The following is a 12,627-nucleotide window of genomic DNA, read 5'->3' as shown; positions in this document are numbered from 1 at the left end:
TATTATTTTTCTGTAAATTTTTTTGCTTTTTTAAAGTAATTTTTTAAGTAATTGTGAAATATAGCCTACTTTTCTCATTCAATTAAACATATCTCTAACATATCGTTCTTTGCTTGATATGCATTTTATAATCACACAGAGAAGTAAGCTGCAACCTATAAGAAGCAAAAGAGTATTTATATTTTTTCCCTTATATTTCTTCCAATTTTTGCTTTGATTTATTTTTTCCTAGGACAACTGTAAACGTATGGCATTGTATTAAGTGTTGAAAGGCACAGTGGTGTGTCTGTCTGTGTGTGTGTGTGTGTGTGTGTGTGTGTGTGTGTTTGTTTGTTTGTTTGTTTGTTTGTGTGGTGGGTGGCGGTGTCTATGAGAAACTATAAAATTCCGGTAAGACTGGCAGAACCAGATCAGGAAGTTATGAATGAAACTCGAATTCAAGCATTCAAGCTAATTGTTGCCAAGAACTACAACATTTTAAAACCATTCTTCTATATTTCCGACTATTTTGCACTGAGAATCAAACACAAATTGAGTTCATAGATTAGCTACAAGTATTATTATTTTTTAAATGGTTATTCGAAAAAAAAAAAAAAGGTTTGATGCAGTGCAACTTCACAAGCTACAGAAAACACGCTGTTTTGTAAATCTCAGAGTTTGAGTAGGTTGAGCTACGCTTAGCTTGCGTACGTAGTCTACAGGTAGATAGGGATGGGCGGAGAGATGAGGAGGCGGAGGCGGAGTGGAGTGGAGTTGAGGAAGTTTAGGAAATTCTGGCGAACGATCGCCTACTGGCAAGTGCTGGAGAGTTCGTGGAAGCCTTCCAAGAGCTGAAGACATTTAGTAAGTGAAACACGAATTCATTACGGACAACTCACTTGTAACGAAAACTGTTAAAATCTAAAACGAAGTAATACGTAACAAAATAATATCAGGGAGCGGCGACCTCGAAAGCTGGAACATTGGGTAGGCCTGTGACAGGTTGTGGACAGAACCCCGTAAGCCTAATTTGTGTATTTTTTTCGAGAGGGGAGGGAATGTATTTCATGGATCAACCCCATATCCATTTTAATAAGAAGCAGAGCTGCACATAAACTAAGTACCTCTCGTTTGAACAGCCCACCTTGACCACCGTGTTGTGCGTTTGTTTACGTCACACTGGCAGGCGTGCCTGCGGGGCCTTGTCTGTGTGTTTGGCCTGCTATGCTTTGAACGAATTCTAATTAAATGAAACGAAACTGGCGTTTATTCTTGTTTACCGTAATAAAACATGGTTACTTTATATTTAATGCTACTAATTTTAAAATAAATGTTTTCTTTAAATAGCACCAACAAAATGAAAGTTATCTATTCTAAAATGTGCTGTAAATCTTGATATTTTATTTTTGCCCTTGGTGCTTGTCAAGATTATTAATGTAGTACGTCTATACTAAATATAATTAGTATCTGCTTAATTAATATCAAAGGCTTTTTCAATCCATGGACTTGACAAAAGTATTTACACTTTCACAGTACTTATAACACCTGTAAACAAATATTTCCCTTTAATTATTTTCCTTTAATTCACCATTAGAAATAAAGAGGAGTTATGCAATAAATTTTAAATGTCCACCAGCAGAGGATATTATCACTTGTTAAACTAGATGAATACATTTTACTAGATGAATAGATTTTACTAGTGGACACGTAAGAATTTTTCTTTATCATATTACGCAGGCATGACACTGCCAATCGCATATTTTGGAGTGGCCATATAAAAAAAGATGACGTCAAAAGCGGAGTGTCAAAATGTTCATGGGACAGAAAGAACATTGATACCTCTGACCCCTTTAATAAATCAAGGTATCACAAACAGCAGCAGACCCCACACAAATGTTCTCACAGTAGTCACCTTTTACAACATATAATTAAACATGATAACCAGGTTCTTTTTTGGAAGTCCATGTTTTGAGAAATGAACAATCATATAGTCACCAGTGATCATTCATAGTACAATCTAAGATGGTTCCTACCATCATATGGGATGTGTTATGTTGAGTCTCTAAATAAACATACTACCACATTCTACATTTGTGGGAAATGAGATAATGAAGAACCATCTTCACTGGGGTCCCCAGTATTTACTTTATCAAATTAATAAACTAAAATAATTGATTTCTTTATAATGCCTAATTTACTTTTTGGATTTTCTTATGAAGTGACTAGAAGTTTTGTTAAAGGTAGTGTTGAATGAGCCAGAGCCAGCTGTACCCATAATCCCTTTACTGATGTTACTTACATTTTACCTATATGACTCATTAACAAACACCGTGCATTTTTCAAGCTTGTAAACAATTTCAAGCTTGTAGATGTTTCAAGACATGCCTGTTATCATGCTCACTTTGTTCCAGGAAAAAGAACCTTGGCATGTCAGTTTAGAAATGCTGTATGCTGTATTTTCTGCTTATAATGGAAGTGATCTATGTGATTTGAATGTTTTTGAGTGTTTCTTTTGTGTGTCTTCACTTTTTTGTATGGCTGTTCTTCAGATAGATGTGAAACCTAATGTAAGTCAGCATAAATGGAGTTGGCCCATTGAGAGGTTGTTTTGGTCAAAGATTATGTTTAGTCTTGGGTTGGCAAACTATTATGTCACACAGTGTATCTGAAACTCTGTTTTCTAACTCATAGCTGCTTCTTTTGCAGATGGGTGTGGGTAATTGGGTGTAGTCTTTGGGAATCTTATTTTGACACTCTTGGTTATCCTATACCTGCCTGAACAAGCCCCTTCATTTTGACTCGGTCTCTGTACGCACTAATTGATTCGTCAGTTGGTTTCACTTTTGTTCAAAACTTTAGTAAATTATTAAAGTATGCAGCACCTGTGCACCTCTACATTTCAATACTGGTGGAAGTTGTCCTGTTACACCGACCTGATGCTTCTAATGGAAAGGGCAACACTTGTCTGTGGAAGACCAGTTTTTGAAAAGCAGGAACTACAGGTAGTTGTAAATGCATGTTCAGAGCGTGGATGTCAAAAACCAAATTGAGTCACGATTTCCATCCTGGAAGTTATTACTGGATAGAATATCTTTTGTTATATAGCTTCATTTGCTCTTGATGATGTTTTGTAATAAAAGGTGATTATTTTAATTATGAAGTTCTGGCAGATGTTTATTATTGCCCAAGTCTACAGTGACTTTGCCGTTGCCTTTAGCCTCTTTAGTGACTTTTTAGTGGTGCTTCATCCCATAGATACTTTTTCTGAAATGCACATAAAAATGCATTAACAAGCAGAGGTACACACAAAGCTTGACCACATCACTGCATATCCAGTGAAGCAGAGGTTGTTGCTGTGGGCTGTAAATCCCAGTAGGCTGCTGTTTCCGGGCGTACTCTAAGCCAAGGCACTGTGTGTCGTAATCATGCCATGTGTGAAGGGGCATTATGCCCCTGCCTTGGGTTTTTTGTCTATAGCAAAGCTACCCTTTTCTTCCTTGTCCTGCATTCTATACCTATAATTATTCTTTCTTTCTTGTTTTGTTTTGCTTTCTGACTTGAGTTTTTGTACACTGAATTCTAGGAATTCATTTCATTTAATTACAAGTAGTAGACCTTTTAAAAATATGTATATTAGTAAATGCAGGCTTAGTGATTGAGTGCCTGTGAAGTGCCAAGGGACTGTTCATGTGCCTCTTGAAGAGGTAGGTCCAGTCTACATTTGAAGAGGGCAATGGACTCCACTATATGGATAAGTAATGGAGTTAATTTCATAATTTCTGTGCTGTTGCAGAGAAGATTCTTGAGGTGCGTCTTCTCTGTCTGTTGAGAGGTGGTGATTCAAGACGAGCTGTACTTGGCATAAAGGGTATGAGCTATGGTGTGGTGTGAGATTAGTGCTTTCAAGTAGGAAGGAACAGGTACATTTCTGGCACTTAAAACTGATGTGGATGACTACAGGAAGCCAGTGAAGGGAATGCAACAGTGACGGGTATGATCTTAACAAGATTGGATAGGAGTTGTATAGCTGACTTCTGGATCAGCCACAGGAGCCTAGTGTCATGTGCAGATAGGCCTGCCAAGAGTGAGCCTTTTAGCTTTTAGAGCATTAGGAATCATTATTTTCAATTTTTATTTTTATTTTTTCCATTTTCACTTCGGATCCAAATTATTTATATTTATATATACCATGCTATTTATTTACTTCCTATAGTGAGAAATGAATCATGAATAGCATTTGGTTAGAGATGATAGAATTAAAATTTGTGATTAAGGTAAGATACATGTTGGTTGTTTTGTTTCAGTCTTATGCTGCCCATGTTATATCCTATATTCTGAGATAGTCATCAGAGTGGAATCAGATGACTTCACCCAAATCCCCTTTGTATGTAGATTAACAGTTTTTCTATTTAAATGTTGTAGTGATGAAAGAAAAGTTTTAGCAGAAAGTTATAAAACAAGCTAGCCTTACATTGTTGTTGTGGGCTGGGGTCTTTAGGCAGGATGTGGTAAAGAAATGATATGTTTTGCATACTTTATTTTTAGATTTGTTATTTCATGAGTGACACCACCTCTGTAACAACGCAACCAATCTGCATGTACAACCACTTAAGCTCATGATGAGTTTGAGTATAGTATCCCTTTTACTCTGAGAGAGCACCAGTGCCTAAATCCTAGAAGTGCAGCTTCTACCAACACTACCTGTCACTGTTTAGATTGACTGCTGCGCAAAAGGACCATGTAATTATGATGGATCAAGACAGTCAGTGGCTGTACCAGCTTTTGGCGGAGGTGCAGCTGGAGCGGTTCTACCTGAGGATGCGCGATGGACTCAATGTGACACGCATTGAGCACCTGGACTACGTTAAGGAGTCTGACTTGGAACAGATTGGCATCAGTAAACCAGGTTTTTACTCCTAATTTTGATTATTTTCGTGTAACTTTGAAGTTGAAGATATGAGCTATATTTTCTTCAGAGCACTAATTATGTAGCATAATCTATGTGAGTACTATCTTTAATAGTTGTTTAAAGCTTCTTTAATACAGTCTTTTTATCGTTGCTGTTGTATCAACAGGACAAAGACGATTATGGGAAGCAGTCAAGCGCTACAAAACCAGCATGCGACCACGGTCATGGATGTCCAAGGTAGACTCTTGCACCCCACCAATGTGTTCTCACTAGACATCTCTTTGGCATTAGCTAGACAATGTGTCAGTCATTCTGTCCAATACCATAACAGGTCTTCAGTGGGGGGCGTGGCCCAGAAGGAGGTGAGCAGTGGATTGCTGGTGGATCTGGTCAGAGGCCGGATGTGGGACGAGCACTTACGTGCCTTATACAGGACAGTGAGCTGGTCTTTGGGGAGAAGCTAGGATCAGGCTCCTTTGGTGTGGTGAAGAGGGCAGAATGGCACACACCTACTGGACGAGTGGTAAGAGTCTTTCCCTTTGGCAAGATGTTTTACCCAAAGACAATAAGCACCTCGAGCCAAAACAAGACATGAAATATTTTGGCTGCATTGCTAACCTCCCTAGTGACATCTGACTTCAAAGGCTTGTATAGACTATTTAATTCTACAGTGAAATTAACAACTGTTTGTTGTTTTGTTAGCTTAGTCATATGTCAGTGTAACACATTCAGGCTTTCTATCATTATATCAAGGAAACTAGATTTTCCAGAAATTGATAAAACTAGCTAATGATCCTGTTCAAAACATGGACAAACATACCAATGTTAGCACGTGTTCATTGTTGGAGTATCTAATGGAATCACAACAGAGTGATCTCTGGACTGTGCTGCCCATATGCTAGACTGCTTCCATGTCTCTGTCTTTTGTCACTTAACCCTATTCCTCCTTCTCATACTCACCACAGCTGCCTGTAGCTGTGAAGTCCCTTAGGAGCAGTATGTCAAGGGGGGCAGATACAGTGACTGACTTTCTGCAGGAGGTCACCACCATGCAGTCTCTGGACCATCCCAACATCATTCGCCTCTATGGTGTGGTCCTCACTCAGCCTCTTAAAATGGTGAGATGAATGAGAAACAGCCTACCCTTTTTTCATCACTGGCTGGTTTTTGGTGTCAGGATCACTGCTAACCTGCTAACCAGATATTTTTGGCAGGCTGATCATTCTCAACACAGCAATAATAGTGACATGGTAGTGAGTATGCTGGTAAAGTTTAGGCACAGAAGGGTTCCTGTTTTTGTCTTTTCATACATAACTGCTACTACTGGGTTTAGAGTAGCCCACCACATGAAACAATCCACCCAGCTTCAGCTTTCTGATCAGAGACTAATAATTGATGAGGATCTAGAGAATGGCTAACACAAATTGCATGCAGCAACAGATGGCTGTGAACACTAACCTTACATCTGCAAGGTGTGTCTAATAAAAACGTCTGCTGAGTGCATTTCTGACTAACCATCACCTGGAAATGCCGTGCCCTCCAGGCCGTGGAAGATTAAGCCATCTTATGAGCCGGCTGATGAACCAGCTCTACAGCCACCTTACCCTCTTTCCTTTTGTTCTTGCCTATATGGCCTTGTTCACCTCAGGTAACAGAGCTGGCTCTGTTTGGCTCTCTGTACGACACCCTGCGCTTGCGGCAGGGCAACTACCCACTGGGCCGCCTCTGGCTCTTCAGTACCCAGATCGCTGCAGGGATGGAATATCTGGAAGCACGGCGCTTCATTCACAGAGACCTTGCAGCCCGGAATGTTCTCCTGGCCTCCAGAGAGCTGGTGAAGATTGGAGACTTTGGTTTGATGAGGGATCTGGGCCAGGACAGAGACCAATACATCATGGGGCCCCACAGACGCATCCCGTTTGCCTGGTGAGAGGCTATTTTGGGTTATCCTTGTTGTTGTTGTTGTTGTTGTTGTTGTTTAATAGTTTATTAAATGGATGACATAGAAGATATTGTAGGATCTAGAGAAAGTAATACAATTTGGATATACAGGTCTTGGATAGTGCCATCTTTCTCTTCACGAGGTCTTACTTAATTAGAGCCAATAGACTGAAATGCTGAGAAGTAACATTTAACAATGCTGATTGGTTGATGGCACTATAGATGGTATAACTCACTCCCCCCCCCCCCCCAATGTCCTGGCTTGAAATACATAGCTCATGTGAGAGTATAGAGTATCACTGCGTTTCCCCCAAAAACAATCCATGGAAAAAAGAATTACTACAATAAAACAAATATAGACTAAAATATTTTGTTATTGGAATGAAAGTCTATGGGGGAAACAAACAGATTTATACTGTTTGAGCACTAGGACTAACTGGATACATCATACCAGCAAAACTAGGACTAGTCAGGCATACCCAAACAGCACAGATCTGTCCCTCCAGGGATGACATCTTCCTGGATTAAAGACAACAAACAATAGCAAATGTATGACTTTATGTATGTAAAAAGTCATTTTGTGAAGCCTTGAATTCATGGACATGATTCTCTGATACATGTGCAACAAACTGCCAAATAGATAAGTACTTATTGAAGACATTTTGATTCCACAGTCTGATCTCTCCCTTGCTCCTCCCCCCTAGGTGTGCTCCTGAGAGTTTGCGTGTGGGGTCTTTCTCACATGCTTCAGATGTCTGGATGTTTGGGGTCACTCTGTGGGAAATGTTTACTTACTGTGAGGAGCCCTGGCTCGGGATGTCGGGGAGACAGGTTAGTATGTGGCTGTTTACTGTGTTTATGAGAATTCCTAACCAGAATGAGACCACGGAATAAGAAATGTATAAACATTTAAAGTGACTTCCAGTAAGATTATATGCCTACTGGGTGCTATGCTGTGCTCGGTTGGCACCTTCAGCACAAATTCTTGAAAACTCATGGGGAAAAACAACTGTGTACAACTGATCTGTGTGCAGATCCTGTTTCGGGTGGAGCGGGAGGGTGAGCGGCTGCTGAGGCCGACAGACTGTCCACAGGAGCTCTACTGCGTGATGCAGAAGTGCTGGGCTTGCAGCCCTTCTGAGAGGCCTACCTTCACCCGACTCACCACCATGGTTGCTGAGGTCAGTGCCTGAGGAACACTAGACTGGGGTCTGAATTGGATCTATACGTGACATTATATAGGGTTTCAAGAGAGGGATTTGACACTAGTACTCATTACACGCATTAAATAACAGATGTCTTTGTTCAGGAAGTTTAGTAATTAAAGAAATATATAAATTTAAGAAATAAAAGATACTTTGGACCTTTTAGAATTGATTTTCATAAAACAAATCAGAAACATTAGGATAAAAAACAAACAATAAACTTAAGCATTTCAGCTGTAGTAATTTATTAGATTGAGGTTTATGCTGATTGCCTATACAGTGCTCTGGTAATTTCTCACTTGTATGTGTCTAGGCTCAGCCAAAGGAGGTCCGTGCAGTGCGGGATTTTTCAGCTCCCAGAAAGCTCACTCTACAAACCAATGACCTAGTGATCGTCATAGATCATGGGTAAGGAAGGGGCCCGGGGACCAGCACACATTAACAGGAGTGGGAGGAACGCTAAGGGTGAACGGGGAGAGATTGTTAACTTGCGCCAGCCCCTCTAAGGCAGTTTTCATAATTTGTCCTCTTGTCCTTGGGCCTCCTGCGAAGAGCTGAGAAGTGGGCCTTTGAAGGGCAAAACAGGGAAGGCAAATGTTTGTCTTTTTCTTTAAGCATAGTTTTTACTTAAAGATCTAGGGAGCCTAAATCTGTGTTGTTGTTGTTTAGATTAATCTTGCTCTTTGTATAAGTACATGTAAAAACTATGTCCTATAAATACCATCACAAAGTCAAGTAAATTACTAATTTATTTCACCAGAGTTTCTCCCATTCTGATGTAGCTGTGCTGTCAGGCTGAAACGCCGATTGTAATATTTACTCATGTGGATTAACAGACTGTAATGATTTGTCTTGGAGTAACAGATTCTACCCAGACCTAAATTTGATTTTATATTTCAAAGCAGCCATTGTATCAGGCTGCACTGACATTAACAATAGGAAAACAAAAAGGTAGTCAGTGCTAGGCTAGCTATAAGCTTTTTTGCAGTGAAGTCTACATAATTTTTAAATATCCACAGAGCTAGCCATTTGTGTCTAAGCAGTGTTTTCAACCCAATGGTAAAAACAAACAAACAAACAAAAAAAACCTACCATTTCATCAGGATTTGTGAACAAGGCATCTCTGGTGCCTAAAATTAGACTTATTTGCATAGTTATCATCAGTTACTCATCGTTACTCTGTTTCTCCCTTGTTGTGCCATTATAAATAGCTCGGCCTGACTAGCACAACAGCCAGTCAGTCAAGTGTGCTCATTGGAATATTAGTTCCACACCCAGTTTATCACAGAAGGGAATGATGATGAGCAAATTTATTTGTTATTTGAGCAGTGTTTTATTTATTTCACTCTGTGTCATGGAACTGAACTGAGAAGACATTTATACGTATAGGAAAATACACTGTTTACTAATAACCAAATTTAAATTTAAAAACCTTTAAAAACAAAAAAAACCCAAAAAAACAACAACCTAATAACTGATGACAAGAATCCAAAATTCTACAAAGATGATAATCATAAGCCTATCCCCTTTTGCTGGTACTGATTAAAGTGAGCCTGCAGAATATATGAGTGTGTTTTACTGGCTGTGCTTTTCTCTACTCTGTGCTCTGCCCAGGCCGGATTTGTGTGAGTGGAAGGGTCAGAACCAGAGGACGCTGAGTGTGGGCTGGTTTCCCCCAGCCCTGACTGCTCCTCCCATGTCTTCAGCAGGTGCACCAGGCCCCGCTACCCCTGCTGGTCTTATCTCTCCTCCTCTCCAAGGAAGCTTGCAGCACACAGGACACGGAGACATGAAACCAGAGCGCACTTGGGGAACCCCAGAACGGCTCGATGAGTGAGTGGTGCTGGTGGATTTCTTCATTTCTTTTTTTTAATGCCAAATACTAAGTAAACCATCCTGGTGAGTGTGACTTTAATGGGAGTTTGACTTATGACTGTCAATCATGTTTTCAGTTTTAGAAACGCAAGGATTTCTTTGCCAAAAGAGAAGGAAGGCTCTAATCTAAAGAAAATGGCAGGTTAGAGCACACATTACTAAATGCATCGTATCATAGCTGAATCCTTCCAAATGCTATGCTCTAGAATATTTGTTTCTAAGTGTGATAGTTACTTTGTAGTAAGTTGTGCTAAGTTTTCCAAATTCCTGTGTAAAATCAGTTGATGTCTTTTTATTTTGTAATCAAATTATTACTTTACATTAAGGCTCGGTCCAATCCTTATGTTTTCCTTAGGTATGTCTCGAAGTCTTGAGTCAGTCCTGGGCATTAATCAAAACAAGGTTGAGGATGGTGGTAGCCTAGCTCAGAGAACTCACCTCCGTAGGGGCATCCCGGCTCACCTAATCCAGGACCCACGGAGGTTTAGTGATGCCAGTGGCGCCAATCTTCCTAAACGACCGCCGCCCCCCAACTTCAAACGCAAGCCACAGCTAATGCGTGATTGGAGAGGAAACTTAGTCCCCACTCCCTGGCCTTCTCCTGCCCATCCAAACCTGCAGCTACAAGCACAGCAGCAGGCTATGGGTGTTAGCAACCTAGACAAGATGGCCCAGTTGGCCAAATCTGCTTCCCAACTAGACAATGCCTTCGAAAGGGAAAGAGAGAAGGAGAGAGAACGAGAGAAAGTAAGAGAGAGGCTACAGGAAAGGTATCCACCACAAGTAGCGATGGATAAGGAGGCACTCGTATCGCAGGTATGATCACTTGTTTCTTTGGAAATTAGTCAGTGTGTTTGCCTTTTTGATGTCACCAATTTCTCCTGAGATATTTAATCCAGCCAGGTACTAACAGAAACAATGCAAACACAATAACTGAACCAAATGTCATAAATGTGGTTTGTTGTTTTATTCATAATCCTCATCACTCAATTATGGGAAAATATCTTATTTTTTTACACAAATGCCAAATGTAGTTCATCACCCAAATATGTTAGATGTACAAATGCTGATTCTCTAGTTTACTTTGGAAGCTTCTCCTCACCCATTCGCCTCTTGGGTGAGCATACTGCATGACAGTCATCATACATTTCCTGCGACAAATTTTGTTTTCCAATTACATAATTATCAATTAAAAAAAGGGAGGGGGGGCATGTCCACAGCTAAAACCTATAGCAGAAGCCACCTGGAAGCTGGAAATACAAGGAGTATGTATTTTTGTCCATTTTAGACAACAGTATATCGTACAGTAGCAGATGTCACACAAGCCCAGCCTATAAGAGATTCCTAAAAATGTAATTGGGCTACTTAATATTTTTACCTTCTGTTTGTTGATCTTTGGGGTAAGAGTGAAATTGTCTTTTTAATCCTGTGGTAAAAATTGTGCCTGAACAGGTCCAGGACGCAGTCCATGGAGTAACCATTGAAGAGGTTCAGAGAGCTTTACAGCGCAATGACTGGAATCCAGTTTCAGCAGAGCAGCAACTGAAGGTGATAATCATGTTGCCCTTTGCATCTTAACATTCATATATGCCTCACTTTCACTCATGCACTCCTGTCCTCATGTTAGACCGAGCAGTTGTACCAAATGACCCAGTGCTCCAGAGAGGACTGCTATAAGATCCTAGCACGCTACAACTGGGACCTGCAACACGCCAGTCGCTTTGTCCTCCGCATGGCCAGAGATGCTGCGCTGGAAAGACGTGGGGACAGAATTTAGAAAAGAGACTTTGCTGAGCTCTGTCCACACCAACCATCCTATGGTGCATTTCGGCGCAACTTCACAACCAGCAGGTGCTAGAAGTTCAAGACCTGAGGCAAGCCACTGCCTTGGAGCTAAAAGAGAGCATCTCAACTTCCTTGACGACCATGCTAAACCAGCATGGATATCGGACACCTGCGGCACTGGAGTAGCGTAGTCCAACACTGCCTTGAGCCAAAGGAGAGCAGATTTTTGGTAATCCCTATTTGTACCACTCTGAAAATGCAAGATGGGAGTTAAAACGCTGTGTCATAGAAGAACTACTAACTGGAAACACTTTGGTATTTGCCATTGCCCATGAACTGTGCTATACAACGTAGAATAATTATCCCTGCTGTATGAGGAAATGAACAATGTCAGTTCTACTCCGTTAGCCTACTTTGAAACGGCTGATCAAGAGACATGCCTTATGAAAGATGCTTCCTCAAATTATATCTTCCTATGACAACAAACCCAATCCACTTGTCCTGCTTCCTACATATAAGAATATATTGTATTGGTATTGTCCACTACCAGCTGAATGAGTGAAGCATGTTTGCGGTACCTAAGAGTTTCAGATGTATTGTAAGGTGCTGAGATTATTTCAATGCTCAACACTAATATGCTTATAATGAAGGAATATTATTTTTAGGGGCGGGGGGGGGGGGGGGGGAGTTCAGAAGAGTCCTGCCGCCACAGAGCACCCTCTTACTGTGTTTACAGTTTTATATGCAAATGTTTTATTAAAGTAGTAACTTTTGTTGAGAATCTGTTCAATAGGTTAACTGAAATAGATTTTGATTCATGTTCTGTAAAATCTTTAGAGCTTTTTATCTGAATCCATCAGTGAACTATGAATATTTTGTTGTCAACAGACAATAATGGTGAACGTGTTTTAAAGAACAGTTGTAGGAGGTCAT

General features: G+C 40.4%; 1 protein-coding gene across 2 annotated transcripts; it reads left to right on the top strand.

Moving 5' to 3' along the window:
• The first annotated feature begins 753 nt into the window (after positions 1-753).
• On the top strand, positions 754-12,345 carry tnk1 (tyrosine kinase, non-receptor, 1). Of its 2 annotated transcripts, XM_027015607.2 has the most exons (14): positions 754-843; positions 4,695-4,885; positions 5,055-5,125; positions 5,220-5,411; positions 5,854-6,006; positions 6,537-6,814; positions 7,534-7,660; positions 7,864-8,010; positions 8,348-8,442; positions 9,649-9,867; positions 9,987-10,051; positions 10,265-10,725; positions 11,362-11,457; positions 11,537-12,345. In XM_027015607.2, exons 2-14 carry the CDS (start codon positions 4,726-4,728, stop codon positions 11,684-11,686), a joined length of 2,214 nt encoding a protein of 737 aa, XP_026871408.2. In that variant the 5' UTR covers positions 754-843; positions 4,695-4,725; the 3' UTR covers positions 11,687-12,345. The 2 variants fall into 2 exon arrangements, with proteins under 2 accessions (XP_026871408.2, XP_026871409.2); XM_027015608.2 differs by lacking the exon at positions 754-843 and having other exon boundaries at positions 4,609-4,885.
• Positions 12,346-12,627: the final 282 nt, after the last annotated feature.

This window comes from Electrophorus electricus, chromosome 19 (genome assembly GCF_013358815.1).
Source record: "Electrophorus electricus isolate fEleEle1 chromosome 19, fEleEle1.pri, whole genome shotgun sequence".
In the NCBI taxonomy this organism is placed as follows: Eukaryota; Metazoa; Chordata; class Actinopteri; order Gymnotiformes; family Gymnotidae; genus Electrophorus; species Electrophorus electricus.
The sequence above is the reverse complement of the archived record's forward strand: the minus strand, read 5'-3'. Positions and strand labels throughout refer to the sequence as shown.

Bases quoted from the DNA above. Each gene is read 5' to 3' on its own strand.
- tnk1 (XM_027015607.2), top strand. From the start codon at position 4,726: ATGATGGATCAAGACAGTCAGTGGCTGTACCAGCTTTTGGCGGAGGTG. The intron at 6,007-6,536 runs GTGAGATGAATG...TGTTCACCTCAG, and splicing joins TCACTCAGCCTCTTAAAATG to GTAACAGAGCTGGCTCTGTT. The intron at 6,815-7,533 runs GTGAGAGGCTAT...CCTCCCCCCTAG, and splicing joins AGACGCATCCCGTTTGCCTG to GTGTGCTCCTGAGAGTTTGC.